At 38.6% G+C, this 18630-nt stretch overlaps 3 protein-coding genes and 1 long non-coding RNA gene across 8 annotated transcripts; 1 reads left to right on the forward strand and 3 right to left on the reverse strand.

Annotated features, from left to right (window-relative positions):
- Nucleotides 1–3408: 3408 nt before the first annotated feature.
- Nucleotides 3409–5849, forward strand: LOC143902938 (uncharacterized). The gene is made up of 4 exons (XM_077416198.1): nt 3409–3418; nt 3530–3754; nt 4786–5365; nt 5722–5849. The coding sequence occupies exons 1-4, from the start codon at nt 3409–3411 to the stop codon at nt 5723–5725; spliced, it is 819 nt and encodes a 272-aa protein (XP_077272324.1). The 3' UTR covers nt 5726–5849.
- A 106-nt stretch (nt 5850–5955) lies between these two features.
- On the reverse strand, nt 5956–10952 carry LOC143902960 (methyltransferase-like 26). 4 transcript variants are annotated; one of them, XM_077416239.1, is made up of 3 exons: nt 10639–10952; nt 7302–7380; nt 5956–7047 (listed from the first exon to the last, which is right to left on the reverse strand). In XM_077416239.1, the coding sequence occupies exons 2-3, from the start codon at nt 7331–7333 to the stop codon at nt 6405–6407; spliced, it is 675 nt and encodes a 224-aa protein (XP_077272365.1). In that variant the 5' UTR covers nt 7334–7380; nt 10639–10952; the 3' UTR covers nt 5956–6404. The 4 variants fall into 4 exon arrangements, with proteins under 4 accessions (XP_077272365.1, XP_077272364.1, XP_077272368.1 ...); XM_077416238.1 differs by having other exon boundaries at nt 10633–10773; XM_077416242.1 differs by having other exon boundaries at nt 5956–7073; nt 10633–10693.
- LOC143902955 (dnaJ homolog subfamily C member 21) lies at nt 7389–10773 on the reverse strand. 2 transcript variants are annotated; one of them, XM_077416227.1, is made up of 2 exons: nt 10633–10773; nt 7389–9951 (listed from the first exon to the last, which is right to left on the reverse strand). In XM_077416227.1, exon 2 carries the CDS (start codon nt 9883–9885, stop codon nt 7948–7950), a length of 1938 nt encoding a protein of 645 aa, XP_077272353.1. In that variant the 5' UTR covers nt 9886–9951; nt 10633–10773; the 3' UTR covers nt 7389–7947. The 2 variants fall into 2 exon arrangements, with proteins under 2 accessions (XP_077272353.1, XP_077272352.1); XM_077416226.1 differs by having other exon boundaries at nt 10509–10650.
- Nucleotides 10953–11916: 964 nt separating the features above from the next.
- On the reverse strand, nt 11917–14651 carry LOC143902962 (uncharacterized). Its single transcript, XR_013258549.1, has 5 exons — nt 13515–14651; nt 13286–13394; nt 12711–12849; nt 12121–12628; nt 11917–12018 (listed from the first exon to the last, which is right to left on the reverse strand). It is a non-coding gene; the product is annotated as an uncharacterized LOC143902962 (long non-coding RNA).
- Nucleotides 14652–18630: the final 3979 nt, after the last annotated feature.

Below are 18630 nucleotides of genomic sequence, written 5' to 3' on the forward strand. Positions count from 1 at the left end.
TCTTCTTCTATTAGATTGGCTCCTGCCGCTTTTCAGCGGGCAATACGGCCAGCTTTTTCCCCTGTTTGATTACTAAGTCTGGTATAATGTTGAGTGGCGAGGTCTAATTGGCAATTGCTATGCAGACAGTATCAGTCGCAGTACTTCAAAAAAGGTTTTTCGTTCGGGTGGAACACGTCCGAACACGTTTGAACGTGTCGTCCGTGTCTTCACGCGAAACACGTCCGAACTGGTCCGCGTACGTTGTGCGAATGGGGATATTGGGGATATGCTGGTCGCGCAAGCCCCTCCTCTGTCCGTGTACGCTAGGCATGAAGTAGTATAACTTCATGACCGGAACCGCAATGGTGGGGTCGGCCTCCTCCTCCGTCGCCTCCTTATGCTAAGACTCCATAGACGCGGAAACGCCGTGCGGTAAAGTGCGTTGACCAATCAGAAGGCTGCCGCAAGTCGCCTGCGGCAAAATCAAAATTTGTGATTGGTCAACGCACTCTGCCGCACGGCGTTTCCGCGTCTATGGAGTCTTAATGCCAATCCATCTGCAATCTTGTTTCCCAGAATTCCCGCGTGAGCGGGAATCCATACAAGTACATACAATCTTCTTGTCGCAGAGTTTCTCCAACTTGTAAATCAGTATTCTCGCCTCCATAACGTATTTATTCTTGTGGATATTTAAGTGATTATTATTAATAGACTTGAGGACAGCTTGACAATCAGATAAGATAATTATCTCACTACCACCCTCATATTTGCGTGTTCAAAGTAAACGAAGAGCGGAACAAATCGCAAAGCCTCCGCGATATAGGAAGAACAAAGGCCGGGCAGACTAATCTTAAAAGTCTCCTCCTGATCGCAGATCACAATACTCGCTCCCGTGGATACTGCTGCCTCACTATAAGAGCCATCCGTGAAGAAGATGTCTGGGTTCGGGCTCAAATGGTATTTACTAATAATTTGTTGAATAAGAGAACAGTCAGAGAATCTCTCTCGCCTTCTCCCCGCTCCGATGCCCATGTCAATGGTAGGTATAAACGTGTGGGCGCTGTACGAGCCGCTAAAGACTGGGAACTTCTCAACAGGACCAATGAGGTGCTTAGTTCGATATTATTCACTCTTTTCCATATCTCCGACAGTAAGGAAGACCCATACGTAGGCTGTCTATACCGTACAAAATTCTCACCCTCATAAAGAGCACGCATCTTGTCACACAAACCATTTTGATTATGAGCAATAGCTTTGTTGGCAAAGTTGACGCCCAGCAACATAGCCCGGTCTTTTAAGTATGTCACTTTAGCTTCCGCGACAATCACATTGTTGGGGGTGGAGTTCTTATAGCCAAGGGCCGTACGAATACTTAGGAATTGAGCTCTTTCCAATTTTAGCTCCAATTTTCCCTTTCTGGCAAAAAACACGAAGCTTCCATAATCAATAATTGACCTTACAAGGCTCTTATAGAGCATAAGTGAAGTATTTTTACCTCCATCCCTCTAGAAACTCCACAGAGGTATCTGATAATGGAATTTGCACGGTTTACCTTGCCTCTTAGTTCCTGTATCTGTCGCTCGAAGCTTAGCTTGTTGTCTAGCCAGATACCCAGGAATTTTGCACCGCCGCAATTGAGAACGTCACATCCATCAATACGTATATTCAGCTGTCTATCGATGTGTCCACTCCTGGAAAACTCCACCAACGCAGTCTTCCTCGGCTCCAGATGGAGTCCCATGTTGCGTAGTCGGTCAGCAATGATGTCAATCGCACGTTGAAGCAAGAGTCGATTACGCTCTCGGTTCGGTCCACGGACGTATAGTCCGACGTCGTCTGTAAACTCGACCGCCTCAACACCCTCCGGCAAGTCCACACAAAGACCCTGCGTGTATATAGTGAATATAATACCGGGCTCAGGACAGCACCCTGCGGAAGCCCCCTATAAACAAGTCGATCCACAGAATCGCTAGCGTTAACCATGAATCGAACTTTTCTTCGGTATAGCCAATTACTAATGAATCTGGCTATGGCGGGGGGGGGGGGCAATCAAGTGCTATCAATCTCCTCCAAGGAACGCAGCCAGGGTATACTCCTCGACACACATTGCAGCCTTAATATCTGCACCAATTCTCACCAGGTTGTCGGCGCATGACCTGCCCCTGCGGAAACCGCTCTGCGACGGGCTAAATTTCTCTTCCTTCTCCGCCCATCAGACCAGTCTTTCATTGATAATCCTTTCCATCACCTTGCCGACACAGGAGGATAATGAAATAGGCCTAACCTTTTCACAGCCCACCTTATCAATGAAGATTACTTGGTAATTAAGCCAATCGCTGAGAAAGAGAACCAGTAGACCACACCCTGTTGAAAATGTCCAGCAGGAAGTCCCTAGCGCTCTCCGGGAGAGCCTTAATGGTCTTGTATTCAATGCCGTCCAGACCGGGAGATGAGTCCCTCCGTGTCATCTCCAGACCATTTCCCCTCGAGAGAACGGTGCATCCAGTTCGTCATCAGGATGGCACTTCTCAAAATCGGATACAGGCTCCGCACCAACAGAGGGTGGGGCCAAGCTCTCGATAGTAGACTTGATCACGTCTTCCCTATTCTTGGTGGGCCAGGTATTCCACTCCAGATTTCTTCTGGCATTCTTAAAGATGCGCATAATCCTCCAGACGTATGAGAGACTCGTGAACCTATCAATCCCCTTGCAGAAATCCTCGAAACTAGCTTTCTTCTTTAGTTTAATGGTCCGTCTAGCCGAAGCGACCGTCTTTTTATAACCAAGCCAATCGTGTAGGCTCTTGGTATTCTTAAAGGCCCTCAGGGACTCCCTTCTAATACGAATGACCTCGTCGCATTCTGCGTCCCACCATTTATGCGAAGGTCTCCTTTTGTTCGGGGACATCCTCGTAGGTGGAGTAGAAGATTTCTTGCCCGAGGCTTCAGCCACAGCGTTCTTGATGACCTCGATGAAAGAAGAATAGCAGGATTCAAAATCTGTCTCCAAAAGACTCCGTAGCAACGGAGTCCTCTCTCTCATTTCCGATTCTACAGCTTGCCGAAATCGACTCCAGTCGGTCTTCTTAGTGGACAAACGGTTCGTGGTTTTCCCATAAATCAAGGAAGGACTATCGAAGGAGAAGGAGATAGGGTGGTGATCGCTACCCCACGAATCCGAGATCTGCGAATAAGAAATGTCCCCGGCTGTTTCTCGTGCCAAATAACAGGTCCAAGTTAGTGTCGCGTTGCCCCCTGACACCGTCCCGAGAACAGGTGCCCACGTTGACACAAATAAGGCCTTCACTGTCCATAATTTCATAGAGAAGGTCTCCCCTGGCATCTGTAGTAGGACAGTTCCATGTGGCATTCTTAGCGTTAAAATCACCCAGAACAATAATGTCAAGGCCATTCATGCCAACAGCAATGAATATAGGTACGATGTCGTGTCTAGCCATCGGTTTACTGGGATGTCTATAAATAGCAACTATATTAATATTTCGAGAGAGATTATTCGTTTTAACGCAAACAACGTCGTATCCAACAGGTAGGATACCCCGTATTGGCACCTCAGTAAAATCCATGGAAATACGTAAGGATATAGAGACGCCACCACTTCCCAATCTGTTAGCGCTACTCACAGACCTGAAGTTGAGGAAGAAGACCCTAAGCGGGCCTTTGCATCTAGTCTCCGTCAGCACAACAACATCATACTCCGTGACATGCCTCGTCAGTTCCTCCTTGCAGCTTTGGTACCCTCGACAGTTCCATAGTAGAAGGTTGAATTATACAGTGAGGGAGAGGGAATCTCTCCCCATTCCGCATGTATACTGTCCTCCTTGTCCTTGATTGTTAAATTCTCTTGATTTCTTCCTAATTCCTACACAAGTTACAAAATTTTTCCAATTTCTCGGAAAATAACAAGTAGTTCGCGGTCAGACAGACATACAGGCGTCAGGTACTTATATATATAGATAGGGATAGAAAGAACTAAAGAATGTAATAGAATTAGAAAAATTGTTAATAGTAAAGTGGTTTACGATTTCTGTTAAAAAAAAAATATACGTGATTGCTTTAATTTTCGCAGACTTTGAGATATCAAGCTGAATTTTTTTATGGATAATTTTTTGTTACCGATTTTTAAAAACCGGTTTTGAAATTATTAAAATTTTGAGAAATAATAAGTATTAATTGACCGATTTTTTTTAAACCAGTGCCAAAATTTTTTAAATTTTTGGAGGATAATAATTTTTTATTAATGGATAATTTTTTATTAATGGATCGATTTTCTCGAAACTGGTGCCAAAATTTTTTTAATTTTTTGTTGATGATTTTGATGAAATTGGTACCAAAAGATTACTAATTTTATGGAAATGGCTACTATGGGATTGAAAATTGGGTTTTATGGGGTTCTATTGGGGCTCCTGATTAATGAATGAGTTTGGGGAAAAATCTAAGTATCTTATAGCGTTTTTCACTGGCAGAGCCGGTGCGCACTCAGTGCACATTAAAGCCGTCGTACACAAACCAACGTAAAGTGTATGTTTAATATAATCGGGTTAAATCATGAAATCCTCAATATTCTTTATTGCACTATTTAGTAAAATATGTACTGAGTATTTTATCAGTCGAAATATTTGCATTTTACTTTAAATATTAGAGACTAAATCAGTGTACAACGGCTTTAATGTGCACTGAGTGCGCACCAGTTCTGCCAGTGAAAAACGCTATTAAGGGGAGATATACACCTAGCATGGTCAAAAAAATCGATTTTTCTTTTTTTGCATTTTCTTGAAGCTTGAGGTCTCAAAAATATCTGGTTAAAATTGCAAGTCAATATCTCGATAAATAACGAAGTTACAAGCCGAGAGAGTGAACCGTCTCCGAGAGCGCAACAAGCGAAAGCTAAAGGAGAACTGAAGAATTTCCGTCACGATTATTCAGCATTGCCAAAAACGGTGTTAGATTCCATCAAACCAATTTACGAAAACCTCAGCAATGACAAATTGTTGGAACGCTGTGTTGGCGGATACACACAAAACAGCAATGAGAGCTTCAACCAACTGATTTGGAAGATAGCTCCAAAAACGATGCACAGCGGGGCCAAAATTGTTAACATTGCTGCATTTCTTGCAACATGCACGTTCAACAATGGTGTCACGTCATTGTTAGAAGTCATGAACGTGTTAGGAATATCGGTCGGATCGGGCGCGCACTTGTACGCTGCGCAAGAAGACGAAACTCGCATAGCGAAAGCCGAGCTGCAAGCGCAAGAACAGACGAAAGAAGGACGAATACGGCGCCGACAACAAAATTTAGCCAATATGAACATTCCGTTGACTGCAGAAGACCTACACTATGGAGCTGGTATCGATGATTCCATGTAAGTTGACAAATTTCATGATTTATTCATTCCCAAATTTTCAAACGCGTTTTTCTCAAAACCACGTTTTTCAAATCGGTAGCCAAAATTTCTCGAAAACCAATGAACCGATCGCCTTGAATTTTTTTTGTTGTTATTCTATACATTATTATCTAGTTCTTGTTATAAGATTTTTTTTTTTCGTTGCTTAGTTTTTGTTTTATAGGCAAAATAATAACTCATTTTTGGTCGAAAAATCGCTATGTTATGTTCAAACGTCCGCCATTTTGTCATAAATCGATATTTTCAAAATCGGCTATGACAAGTACTAGATTATAGTATCTAATTTAATAATCTTTTTGGTTTTTTTGTTTCAGATGATTTTTGAAGAAACGCCAGTGGGTACCGTTTACCCGGATTTTTTTACGGCGCTCCAAAGGTTATACCACAACCTCGTCAATTTTTGATTTTTTTTAATAAAAAAATTGGACATATTCTTGAATGTGTATATTTTTAGATAGAAAAACTCCCAATCCGAAATTTCAAATAGTTTTCCTTAAAAAAATTCGCAAAAATGACCTTTTTTTCGGCCTCCTAGGTGTATATCTCCCCTTAAAAGCGGGATTTTATTGCACTTCAACATTTTTTATTTAACCTCATTTTTCTAATAATCAACTGTCAATATACAACAGATTACTATAACAGCAGAGAGAAGAATTCTTCTCTCTGGTTATATTTTGTCACGATATTGCGTCATTTTTTTCGTACAAAGAGATTCTTATAAAATTTAAAAGTTTTATACTAAATCTCTCAAGGATTAAATTTTTATGCATTAACATAAATGTAAGCTATAGCATGTACATATATAATTATAAAATATTTTTAATAATAGTACAGGGTGTATATAACACTGTAAAAATATTATAAAATATTTTTAGTGATTCCTCGCGCGACCAGAAAAGTAATAATTTGAGATTCAGTTGAATAAAAATAGACATGAATTCAAGTTCAACGATAATTTTTCATTTAATCGCAAACCTGTATCACCAATTTCAATTTCTTATGAATGCATATATTTTTTCCAAATTATCGTTTTGTTATTAGCTGGCATATCTACGATTTCTATTAATTTAATATCGTTCTCTTCAGCTAATTTTTTCAAGTCTGTTACATCTCGCAAACCCCAACTTGGATCCTGCGATTTCAAAGACTCGTTGAAATTTACGTTACTCTGCGGAGTGATCTGGCCATCGAAAGCGTACGGTCCGTACGTGATTAATAGCCCGTTCGGCTTCAGCAATTGGCCCGCGTTGATAAATAAACCGATGGTGCACTGGTACGGCGAGATATGCATCATGTTTGCGTTATATATGTATTCCAAGCTGCTCGGCTTGAAGATACCGTCACCCCACATCCGGAAGTCCGTGGTGATGTCGATTCTCAAGGGCCTTTTTATATTAGAGTATCCATTCGCGTACGCGGCGATGCTACTCAGAAGTCGCGGCTCGTACTCCGAAGGATAAAACGTGACGTGTGGGAAATGCGGCGCAAAATGTGCCATGTGCTGTCCTGAACCGGAGGATATCTCCAAGAAGGTCTGATTGGTGCCGCGTTGGATGTACCGTTTTAAAACTGATAATATCGGATCCTTATTACGGTCCGCTGCAGGATAAACGAGCTTTTTGGCAGCCATAGTGTGCGACCTTGAAGAAATTTTCAGTTTCACTTCCTACAGTAAGTTTGTAGATGCATGTATTATTACATAATATTGCCTGCTGTTATATTGCAAAGTGACGTGTGCAGTAAGCTTTGTAAAATTTGTTAAAATATATCATGTTATTTGTATGTCATATCCATATCACTGTATGTCCTGATTATTTCACTTCAAAAATTGACTTGTGCCACTTTGAAATTAAACAGCTGAAGGATGTAACCATTCGTCAATTTCAAATCTCACCTGTGATTAACAGCGTAATGAATAATATTCATTTCTATGTTATGCTAGTTGTAACATTTATAGCAAGAGATTGCATACCCTGAAAAATGCAAATATTTTCTTGTACTATTATATAAAATTGTATATTTTACTTTGTTAGGAAATAACCTACTACAGTAAATCTTAATTATTGAAACGAATATACTGTTGTGTCCAATACTTAAGAAACAAGTTAATATTTCGATAAGTAAACTTAAAATATTATAGATAGGAGACTGAAAATAAATAGTATTGAGAGAGATGATAGAGAATAAAAATATTTAATTTAATGATATTGATTTTTATTAATAGATAATAATTTATTATACAATTAGCTACATATTTGATATAATTTTCATTCTCATGGTTTCTTAAAACATATTTTACATTTAATTGTTAATCTCCATTTCTGAATCGATATAATTGTACTAAAAAAATTGGAGGTATCGCCAAACAATCCAAGTATTTAAAAAAAAACTAAAGTATTCTAACAAGTCTTTGTGCAAGATATGTACAGAAACACAATCCCTATAGAGTCCGCAGAAGATACATGTCATTCATAAAGAAACCTTTCATGTCAATCATAACAAATTATATTGCTCTTCAATTATAATAATTAACTATAATTTCAATGTTTCCTTTTATCCGTGTCGTCTTTTCCTTTGAGTGTTGCTTTTTTCTTTTTCTCTTGGCTCTTTTTACTTTTCGTTAATTCTGGTATATATACAGAGTGTCCGGTTTTCTTTAAATGTTCAAATAATTTATTTTTACTAGGAAACTCAGATGAGCAAGAAACACAGCGATGAGTCAGATCGTCAAATCCATCAAATCCATCCGCGACTGAATCCTTTTTATTTTTTCCTTTACTCTCTCGTTCCTCTTTCTTAGAACCTTTCTTTGCTTTGTCGGCTTTTAGTCTTTCATCAACAACACTTGCTTCTTCCATCACTCTGCCTTCACTCTCTGCTTCTTGGTCCTCTTCTTTGTGCGTCTCTTCTTTATTTCGCAACTGTTTACTCAGCTCTATTTTCCTCTGCTGTAACTTCTTGCGTTGTTTCTTTGACAGCCATATTTCCTCGTTAATGCTCTCTGTGTTGTCGTCGCTAACAAGTTCAAGCACAGGATTAGGATTTTGAATACTACGCTTTTTCTTCTTCTTTTTCTTCCGACGACTCGACAGCGCGACGTCTTCTTCCTGATCAGATATTAATTCGTCTTCGGAAGTTATGTCATCATCTTCATTTTCTATTTTATGTGAAAATGAAATACTTTCATCCATTTCTGGTCCCACGGCCAGTGGGACATCTCCATCTGTTTTCGTCTTCTCGGTTGTCGGTTGAAAACATTTTGGATTTTCCTCATCGTCCGACATCAGTTCGGCAGGAGAGATATCACCGTCATTATCCTCGTCATTCGGTTTCGAATCGCTTCGAGGAGGGTTCAGCAAGAAATCAGGCATCTGTGAATCTGTTGCTAATTTAGGCCTGTTCAGCGAAACTGATTCTTCTTCCGTGCTCGAATCGCTTTCTCGAGAGCTACTACGGAGATCCTCGTCCTCGATCGGCATGACACGTTTGAGTGCGCTGACGTTTTCCTTGTGCTTCTTCGAGATCTCGTGATTTGCGAAAGCTTTGTGCGTCTGAAAAATCTTATCGCAAGCGATACAATAAAATGCATCTGGATTGCTGTTTCTCGTCGTTACCTTCCTGTCATCTATTCCGAACTCCGCCGTTAGATTCGCCTCGATGTTCTTCAGCTGTGCCTCCATGTTCGAGAACTTGGACCATTCGGATTCAGCTTGAGATTGATCCCGCAACAGTCTCTGCCTCTCCAGCAGCTGCTCCTTCCTCCGCTCCTCTGCCTTGCGGAAGTTCTCGCGGGCGCGTTCGGCCAGCTTCGCCGCGTATACCTGCACACGCTTGTCGCGCTTTCGAACAAAAGCAACCAGATTCCGCACCATCTCGTTCCTCTCGCGCTTCGCCTTGTCGCGCACTTTCTTGTTCTCCTTCTTGGCAATCCTGATAATCTGCCGGTTCCGTATTTCGCGTATGTCGTACCGATCCACCCAAGCGTAGGATCTTTTGGTACTGTAACTCTGCCAATAGGCATAGAAATCGCCCACCGTATCCTCGTAGGAGCTCTGAGAGTCACCAAAGCCAGGTACTTCCTCGTCGGAATCGCCGTCTTCGGCAAACTCAGCGTCCTCCGCCGCCAATTGCTCAAAAACCTTTCTGTAGACAGTGTAAAAACCCTTCTCGTCGTCCCCGTAGCCCTTGAAGCACGAGAGGGAGAAGTATGGGAAAAGATTGATGGAGTCGTCCTTGTAATCCTCCCCGATGCCACCTTTCAGGATGGCCTCGCGATGATTGTCATACCAAGCACGCTCGTGGGGATCGCTCAGTATCTCCCACGCTTGCTGGACAAGCTGGAACTGTTCCTTAGCCTCATTCGGACTGTCGAGGTTCTTATCCGGATGCCATTTCAACGCCAGCTTCCTGTACGCCTTTTTTATGTCGTCATCAAGGGCATCTCTCGCGACTCCCAATACTTCGTAGTAACACTTCATTGTACCGTTGTACGATTACGCACAACTGCTGGACACAATTTCCTTACTTAAACCACATACCGTAAGCTAAAAGAATTTAGATTATTAAACTACGAGACCAAACAGCTTGTATATTATAGATAATGTAACGTTCAGTTTGATTAGAAATGATTTACGAGTTCATTCGCTTCGTTGCATGAACATAATATAACAAAATCTAAAAATAAATAAATAAATAATACATTGGAAAACATTATTGCAAATGCAAGTAATAGACAATGATACTGATAATTCTTCAAATTCTTAGATTTTCTCAGTACTGACTTTTTTGTCCATTTACCCAGTCTTAAGTGTTGTTAATGAATCACATTATTAATAACCTATATTTTATCTTCAAATAATCTCTCGAAAGTGCCGAGTGATGATTCAACTTGGCAAGATCAATCGGGAGGAGAGGTTGAGGTACAAAGGACCGTATTCTCGAGCCTGCCCTAATGATTTTCGTATGCAACTTTCTATTTGAAAAGCATTGAATTTCGCATGCGAGTTTCATGAAAACGATTCGAGAATAGGGTCCCAGGTACATGCTGTAACAATCTCGTAAATTATTTCGAACCGAGATAAAACGTCTCCCGCTTTATTACCCTATTCGAAGGAAAATTCGCGTGTATAAAATACACGTGCCAATATCGCGATCGCGCGTCTTTTAGGTATCCATTCCTGTTACTGTCGATCGTCGACGACACTTTGAAAGAGGAGCATGCTTACCCAGGCCCAGGAGCTTATCGATCTTATTGTTGATGACACTGCGCACAGCTGACGCGCAATCGATGTTAAATATTCGAAATTGCAATTAGCGCATAATAATAACAATCGTATTTTAGCGCATAATTATACATGTATTACATATCTCGACGAAGGCGACGAGGCCGAGGTGTTCGTAGGTTTTTCGTTCTTCGTGTAACTGTACTCTTTTACACTTTCTGCACTTAAGATGAAATAGACCGTGCAATCGGACGTGAGAAAGAAAAGGAGGCAAGGCAATAGAGTGTTAATTAAGGCTTAATTATTACGAGCGCACTGACGCGCTAGTCAACTGATTCTGGCTGGGTTCGGGGAGCGCGCTTTTAGCGCTATGGCTATGAGCGTGCTCTGTCCTTGTTAAACTTTCAGTAAGTAATAGAGACAGAATGACGTCAGCGCTAAGGCTGATGAGTTTCTACTGGGTTGCGTTCCAAAATTCACTCTGGGTAACTAAAATCTATAGTTTACGTCACGTACACTATAGCATTTTAGTTAACCAGAGTGAATTTTGGAACGCAGCCCTGAGCGCGTCACGCGTCGCGGTCGCGTCGTCCGAGTTGAACCAATCAACATCCCATTTCGATCCCGTCACAAGAATGTAATGAAATGGGATGTTTTGATTGGTTAACTTGTGACGACGCGACGCGTGACGCGCTCAGTGGAAACTCAGCCCAATAGCGTCTCCCCGAACGCAGCCTCTGTGGCGCCTCGACACGTGATTAACTTGTCCAAGAACCGGATTAGTCAACGCGGAACACCTCTGAGAAAGTGGACGTCAAACGCTCGGTAACGGTAACGATCAGAGAGAACTCGGGTAATGGAAGATTCACATTGCGTCCGATCACGTCCGAAAACGTAGTAGATGATGTCACAATACCATTGTCATTATAGGCGTAGAAGCTGACAATAATTCAGTTGAGAATTATTATTATTATTATTATTATTATTATTATTATTATTTCGATTATTGTTGCTGCTGTAATGCGACTCGTTATGATGTCGTTATAAGATTTTCTCGGCCAGCAGATGATAATATTCCGCCCCGAGAGTTAGCCATTTCATACACGTGTTACCTTCCTTGCGTATACATACATACACGACAAATTTGTGCATTCCTTTATCGAACATAGCTTGTGGATCGGGAGTCGGGAATATTGCTTGAACTCTGAAAAAATAAGCAAATACACATGCTGGGACACGAGTTTCAAACGAGCGCACGCTATTATGTATAATAAAAGTCTCACTAACAATTTATGAACGATATTTTTTTTTAAATCTAGAGTGATGGACAGATGTCACTTCTTTTTGTTCCTTGCACCGACGTCGCTGTGACTTGACCTTGAGGACCGTCTGAAACACATGTGACCCTCATTGCTCGTTGTTTTCTCGCGTAAACGTAAATATACATTGCCGAAACGTTAAAATATAAGATATATATTCTTGCACAATTACCTGCAGTCTCAACTAAATTCACTTCATTCAAATGAACGTGCATATAGTGTGCGAATGTAAATGATTCTCATAATTGAATCCCTCCTTGCATATTTTGCAGATATAACTATGCCTTACGTTTTTCTTTTGAATGTATAAGTTTGGTATGATGATTAAACATGTACAATCTCTGAAAGTTTTGCTTGCAAAGTGCACATGTGAGTGTACAGCTTTTGGAATAGTATATCCGGTGTTCTATGAAGCGATCATGAGTCTCAAATACTAAATTACAAACGTTACACATATTTTTTTCCATTTCTTCTTGTACTATGCAGCAACTTTGATGCGCTTGTAAAGATGATAGTAAAATCAATTTTAAATCATTAATTATACAAAGCTGTAATTCACGAATCAATTTTGATTTCTGCAAGAGCTGCTTGTGCAATTGCTGCGAAATGCTCACAATCTGTTACTTCTGTTTTTTTAGTTTTGCTTTCTTCCTCTTCGTCAGACGATATTGTCTAACATTCTAGAAATTTATAAAATAATCATTAATATACATGTTATACATACACACATGTTTCGTGCACAAAATATGTTACTAAACATACCTGGTTCTTTGTGAATAGGCTTTGGTTTTGAAGCTGCACTCTTACCTTTTCCTCTGGGCCGCTTGCATGTAGGACCGTCTCGTTCTATTTTCTCCAATTTTACAACATTTCGTTCGCTGTTGTTCTTCTTATAGAACATCTATAAAGATATACAATCGTAATATATCTACAAATTAACACAGAAAATAATAACGAAAAAAAATTGCAGATAGGAATATTATGAATATTATGATACATGAGCGTAGTAAACTGCTTTCAATATGACCTGTAATAATATGGCAGTGATATAAAATGTCTTAATTTTAGAACTAATTCTTGTTTAAAATCTTCTCTAAATAAAATACTTCTTAATAACCATGTGCTGAAATAGCGCGCTCTAAACTTACTATATATTAAAAAATGCTATGTTAATAATCCTCTTAAACTAAATTCTTAATCTTAAGTAAACTAAATTTGCTAGTCATTCATCAGTCAGACAATCGATTATTATAACAGAGTCATTGTAACAGGTGATCCTTATAACACTGTATTAATTAAATATATCGGTCTTCTGGCACCGCAGTCATAATCCTTACATCGACAGACATCCCAGTCTCCGGATAAAAGGTGGCGATTGAAGCAGATGAGCTTTTGAAGTGCGTTGGAGTGATTAGGAGCATGGTGGGGCATGCGACGCAAACAAACCTGAAATATCACGAAATCATCGCTGTCATCGCGAAATCGGCAAGTGAAGTGGCAAAACGAAAGAAGATTACGTGCAATACGTATACGCGTTAAAATTAATTATTAGACTGGACTACCTACTTGGATGAGTACAGCTTTCACTTTATGTAGTGTACACTGCTTCCGTCCGGCAATTGCTAGTGTACGTACGTTTTTAATCTGGACGCGTATTATATCACACGTGCAAACGTCTTCTTCTTCTTCTTATTTTTTATTGGTTCCTGCCGCTTTTCAGTGGACAATACGGCAATACGGCCAGATTTGCCACTGTTTGTTTAACAAAAAGCTTGACTCACTGATTGCGTAGCGAAGTCTGAGTGGAAATTACTGGAAATCTGAGTAGAAATTGTAATTGCATCAGCAATCTTTAAAAATTTATTCAGGACAAAACACGTCCGAACAGGTCCACGACTCAAGCGCGACTACACGATGTCTGTGAAGTTGGCCCCCTTTTTTCAAAATTCGGAAAATTTTATTAGAGTTCTGGATCTTCAGAAAGAGTTCTAGAGTTCTCTGTAGTTTTTAAAAAGAGTTCCGTCATTTAAAGTGGTGAAAACACCATTTTAAAAATGAAGGGGCTAACTTCACGGCGCCCCCCATTTTTGAAAAAATGAATTTTTTATGGTAATTTTGGATAGATTTCGATGAGTTCTAGAGTTCCCTATAGGTTTTAAAAAGAGTTCCGTTCAAATAAGCCTAAAAATCGATGTCAAAGTTAAACAAAAAATGTCCACTTAAAAAAAAAATCAATTTTTTATGGTAGATTCAGAAAGATTTCGACGAGTTCTAGAATTCCCTATAGGTTTTATAACGCTTCGACCAATATTTCAAAAGTTACAGCCCCTCAAAGTGCCGCACCTCGAAAATTTTATAAGTCCCGAGGGGTAATATTTTTTCGGAAATTGGCAGTTCTCGCGGGAGTTCTGGTGGCCCCCCGAGGAGTTCTATCAAAAACTATCAGGGTCCGAAGCGCTCCGACCAATATTTCAAAAGTTATTATATATATATACATATGCCGTATATTTCATATTTTTAGACCTGTTTATTTTAGCTAAACTTCTTGTACAGTCCATCTTTGTTCTTTTTCTTTTTACATTGAAGAGAAAAAGAGAAAAAATGAACTGTGCAAGAAATTCAGCTAAAACGTAAATTACGATATACCATATTGATATACATATCATAATAAATTAGGTGCAGTTGAAAATAAAAAATCCAAAGTTAATATAAATATATAATAATATTTATTAAAGATTGACGTGAATCGTAGATTCGAGGTGACATGACAATTCTTATAAGTATAATTAATGACAATTATACGAATGACTCACAAACCTTTTTAATTGCACTTTAAAAGTCTTTATACGAAATACAAACGATTTCATATAGAGATTCTTTAAAAAAACGTGTATTGTCGACCAATAAGTATACATACGAATGATTATTAATTGTCGTTAAAGATTTTATTATTCGTGGTAAAGTATAATTAAAATTAATAATGCAAAAACTACATAATTTTTGTAAACTTACATTTATTGCATATATGGCGGCATATGTTTGTTACATACATATATTTACATATATACATGTATTTACATATACGGCGGAAAAGAAATGTTGGCGCGTTTTTTTATTTTGTACTGAATATTACTAAAAAAATTGTATATCCTGGTTAGGTACCCTAAAAATTAAACAACATACATACATGCATATACGGCGGTATTCATTAGTGTCTCCAAATGATCATTTTATTTGGGTTATTGGATAACCGAAAGTTATAATTTATAAATTTTAACGTGTAATATAACCGCATTCTAAAGAATAATTTTTTTAAATATAAATGTGGGAAATTGCTGCATGGATGCTCAAATGTTGTTAGTTCAGCCTCTGCTAACAATTTTTGTATAACATTTTTCTCAAAAACAATATTTTGAAAGTGCTCATTGAAAATCGCTTCCAATGAGCACACGTAAAAAATAAAATTATGTGACGATTCTGAATTTCCAAGAATTGAATTTTTGTTTTGATACGCCTTAAAAAAACAAAAAATTGTCGAATTTTCAAATTCTACGTGATCGATACTATATCCTTCGCAAATCGTGCATGAATGTTTCTTTAAACATTTACGAATAAAAAAATTACATATATAACAAATTGAATTTTTTTCAACTAAATCGAGCTTTTGATAATCAACGTCATCCGGCATAAATTCCTCAAAAAGTCCGCTTTTACTTTCTTCTTCAATTTCTTTGTTTCCATCTTGATTCCGTCCGTTTAAGTCTAACAAGATATTGTCAAAATCATCCTCGCAGTTTTTGTTCCTCGTATTAAAGAAATTGTGAAACAGCAATTTTTTGAATGCTCGAATAAACGCCACGGCAGGAGGGTTCAAACGGTTTCCTTTTTCTAAACGAAGTTTTTTAAAAAAGTTCTCTATAGGCTCTCGATTTAATCTCCTCATTTGCACAGAATTAAATCCTTCTTCTTTGAGGCATTCCCACAGTTGCAGCACGCCTGAAATAGTAACTTTCCAGCCATAGATGAATTTAATTTTGTTTGTCATATCCTGACCATCGTGATTAATAATTATTAATGAATCGAAAAACTCTAAACAGTCCTTTAAAAAGGTAGTCTGAAATTCATTCCCTTCGAAAACGTGAGCGTGCGGTTTTTTTTCCGTGTATTTCGCGGTAGAATTTAACATGTCAAAAAGTTTATCCATTTTGTCTATGAAAGTTACCGTTCCAATTGCCTCGGGTGATATTTTTCCAAAATGCATATATGTATATATACCTGCCGCCACAGATCGACTAAAAAGCTGAGTAGCTAATCGAGTTTCCGTTTTTTGGAGCGGACGTGGATTTACATGAGAGTCAGTTAATTTCGGCGCCAACCTGAACTCCATTATTTTATCGAACTCATAAAATTGTCTTACGTGCTCCATCTTAACAAAAAGTTGGTCAAACATAAAAGTATATTTTAAAAACATATTTCGCATTCCCTTCATCAAATGCGGCACATCAAATAGAAAAAAAATTTGGCGGTCGTTCACCGTAAAATATGGGATAGTAGGCGTAATTCTTAATTCTTTTGCGAGCTGCTTATTCTTATGATTCATATCACACACTACGGCAGCAACTATTAAACCAATATTTTGCAATTGAAAAATACATTGAGCGAGTAATTGTTTGAGAACTTCAGTTGAACAAGCTGCATTCGAAAGTTCGTACGCAAGAGGCTGTTTCCAATCATCAAAAATACCTCTTGCAGTAAAGACGTATGCAAATTTTGCTGGATGGAATTGCTTTTCATTGCCACTATCATGAAAACCAATAACTTCGTCAGTCTTTGTATTATAATACAAATGGCATTTTAATGACATTTCATCAAAGTGTACCACGCAAATTTTTCCGGACTCTTGCGTAGTTGCAAATTTAACGGCCAGTAAATTGAACACGTTTTCATTTATGCCACTCGTAATAGAAATATTAGTTGTAATTCTATTGAGAGTTACTCTACCTGGCAAATAAAATATCGATGCCAAAGTTCTATACGCTCTTGGCCCTTTAAAATACCAATTCAAGCACAATCGTTTAAATTCTAGGGAATACCTCCGACCGCGGACTTGTTTCTTGCCAGATAATACTTGTTCTCTTACTAACATTGCTACTTGCGGTGACAGAAATTTTTCACAGGCCGTCAAAAATTGTTCTTCGGTTACATCTGTTATTTTTTTTATTATTTCATGCAAAGCAGCATTCTTTTTTTTCAATATTCTATTTTCTTTTCTTAGTATTCTATTTTCTGCTTGTTTTTTAAATTCTTTTTTTAGTATTTTATTTTCTGCTTGTTTTTTTAATTTTTTCGGAGCATGAGCAGACAAATCGTTCGAGGTTTGAATAATTTTATGAATACTAGGCTTCAGTAGCAGCTGGACTCCTCTGTGATTCCCAACATCACTGGTCTCTGCAGTGACTGCAATTTTAGGATCTGCCTTACTGTTGTTATTTGCTGAAAGAACGATGATTGAAGGCTGAAGAGATTTGGCAGTGATGTTAATTGGTTCTAAGCTGACATTGTGTTCCGCTCGTACATCAGGCTCTGCAGAAAGTTGCGACCTTTCTCTCTCTCCCAACAAATGAGTGGTTTGTCGAATACCAGATGAAGCGTTAGTTTTTATATTTGCACAATTCTGAAATCAGATTTCATAAAGATCACGTCTATCAGGATCAAACAGCTATTTACATATGCAGAATTGTTACAAATAAGACAATGGCTGCAACAGCCTTAAAACTATAAATAAATAAATTCAATTCAGTTTTCTTCCCATTAGTGTCTGACAAACACCATTCACGATAAATTTGAACTTAATCGTATTTCACATTTCAGTCTCAATCTAGCATTGCTGTATTGTATCTCTTGTAGAGATTCAATTCCAGAGCGGAAAAAAAATGAATTAACTTCATATAAGCTGCAGCATATATTATTAACTCGATTTTTTTTTACTTATTTTTTAATTGACCATTTTTTTACTTACAACATTATTCCGATCATTTTCTAAGTTTTCACCCAAATTGAGAGTTGGTTTAGCCGAAGGAAGTAAACGGTTTTTCAAATCATTTGAATACATTCGGTCCTCAAAGTGGTCGCTGCAAACTCTATAGGTGGAATATATGTGTTCCGGTGTCTTTTTCAAAAGATCCTCGCGACGACACGCAATTGCCCACTGTCTTGACCTAAAATTATTAAACTTTTGTATTATGATTTAAAGAAAATTAGACGGAAGAAATTGTCCTGTAACATATACAAACCTTTCGCCATCCTTAGGGAAACGAAAGAAACGATAATTTGCATTTATGCTTTTATTTTGGCAGTTTTGAACGCTGCAAATCTTATAACCTCTTTTATTCATTTTGGCGTCACACTGATGAACGATTCCATTTACGATCGCAACGCTTATTTCATCTTTCTTGCTGTTTGTCAAATGTTAAACAAGGACGAATGATGCTCACGAGAGTGTTGTGAACGAAAAAGCTTCTGATTGGTGCTCGAAATAAAATCCTCGAAGGCCTCTCCGTGGCGGAACAATGACGTCACATCCTCTTTCTTCTTTTTTATAGGCCGCGTTCAGCAGACACAACTGTTGAGTTCGTCTTATCAACACTCTACGTTGATTAGTTGGTTCTAAAAGTAAGAGCCA

The sequence above is a fragment of the Temnothorax americanus genome, unplaced genomic scaffold (assembly GCF_048541705.1).
Source record: "Temnothorax americanus isolate GAGA-0224 unplaced genomic scaffold, ASM4854170v1 Scaffold42, whole genome shotgun sequence".
Taxonomy (NCBI): domain Eukaryota; kingdom Metazoa; phylum Arthropoda; class Insecta; order Hymenoptera; family Formicidae; genus Temnothorax; species Temnothorax americanus.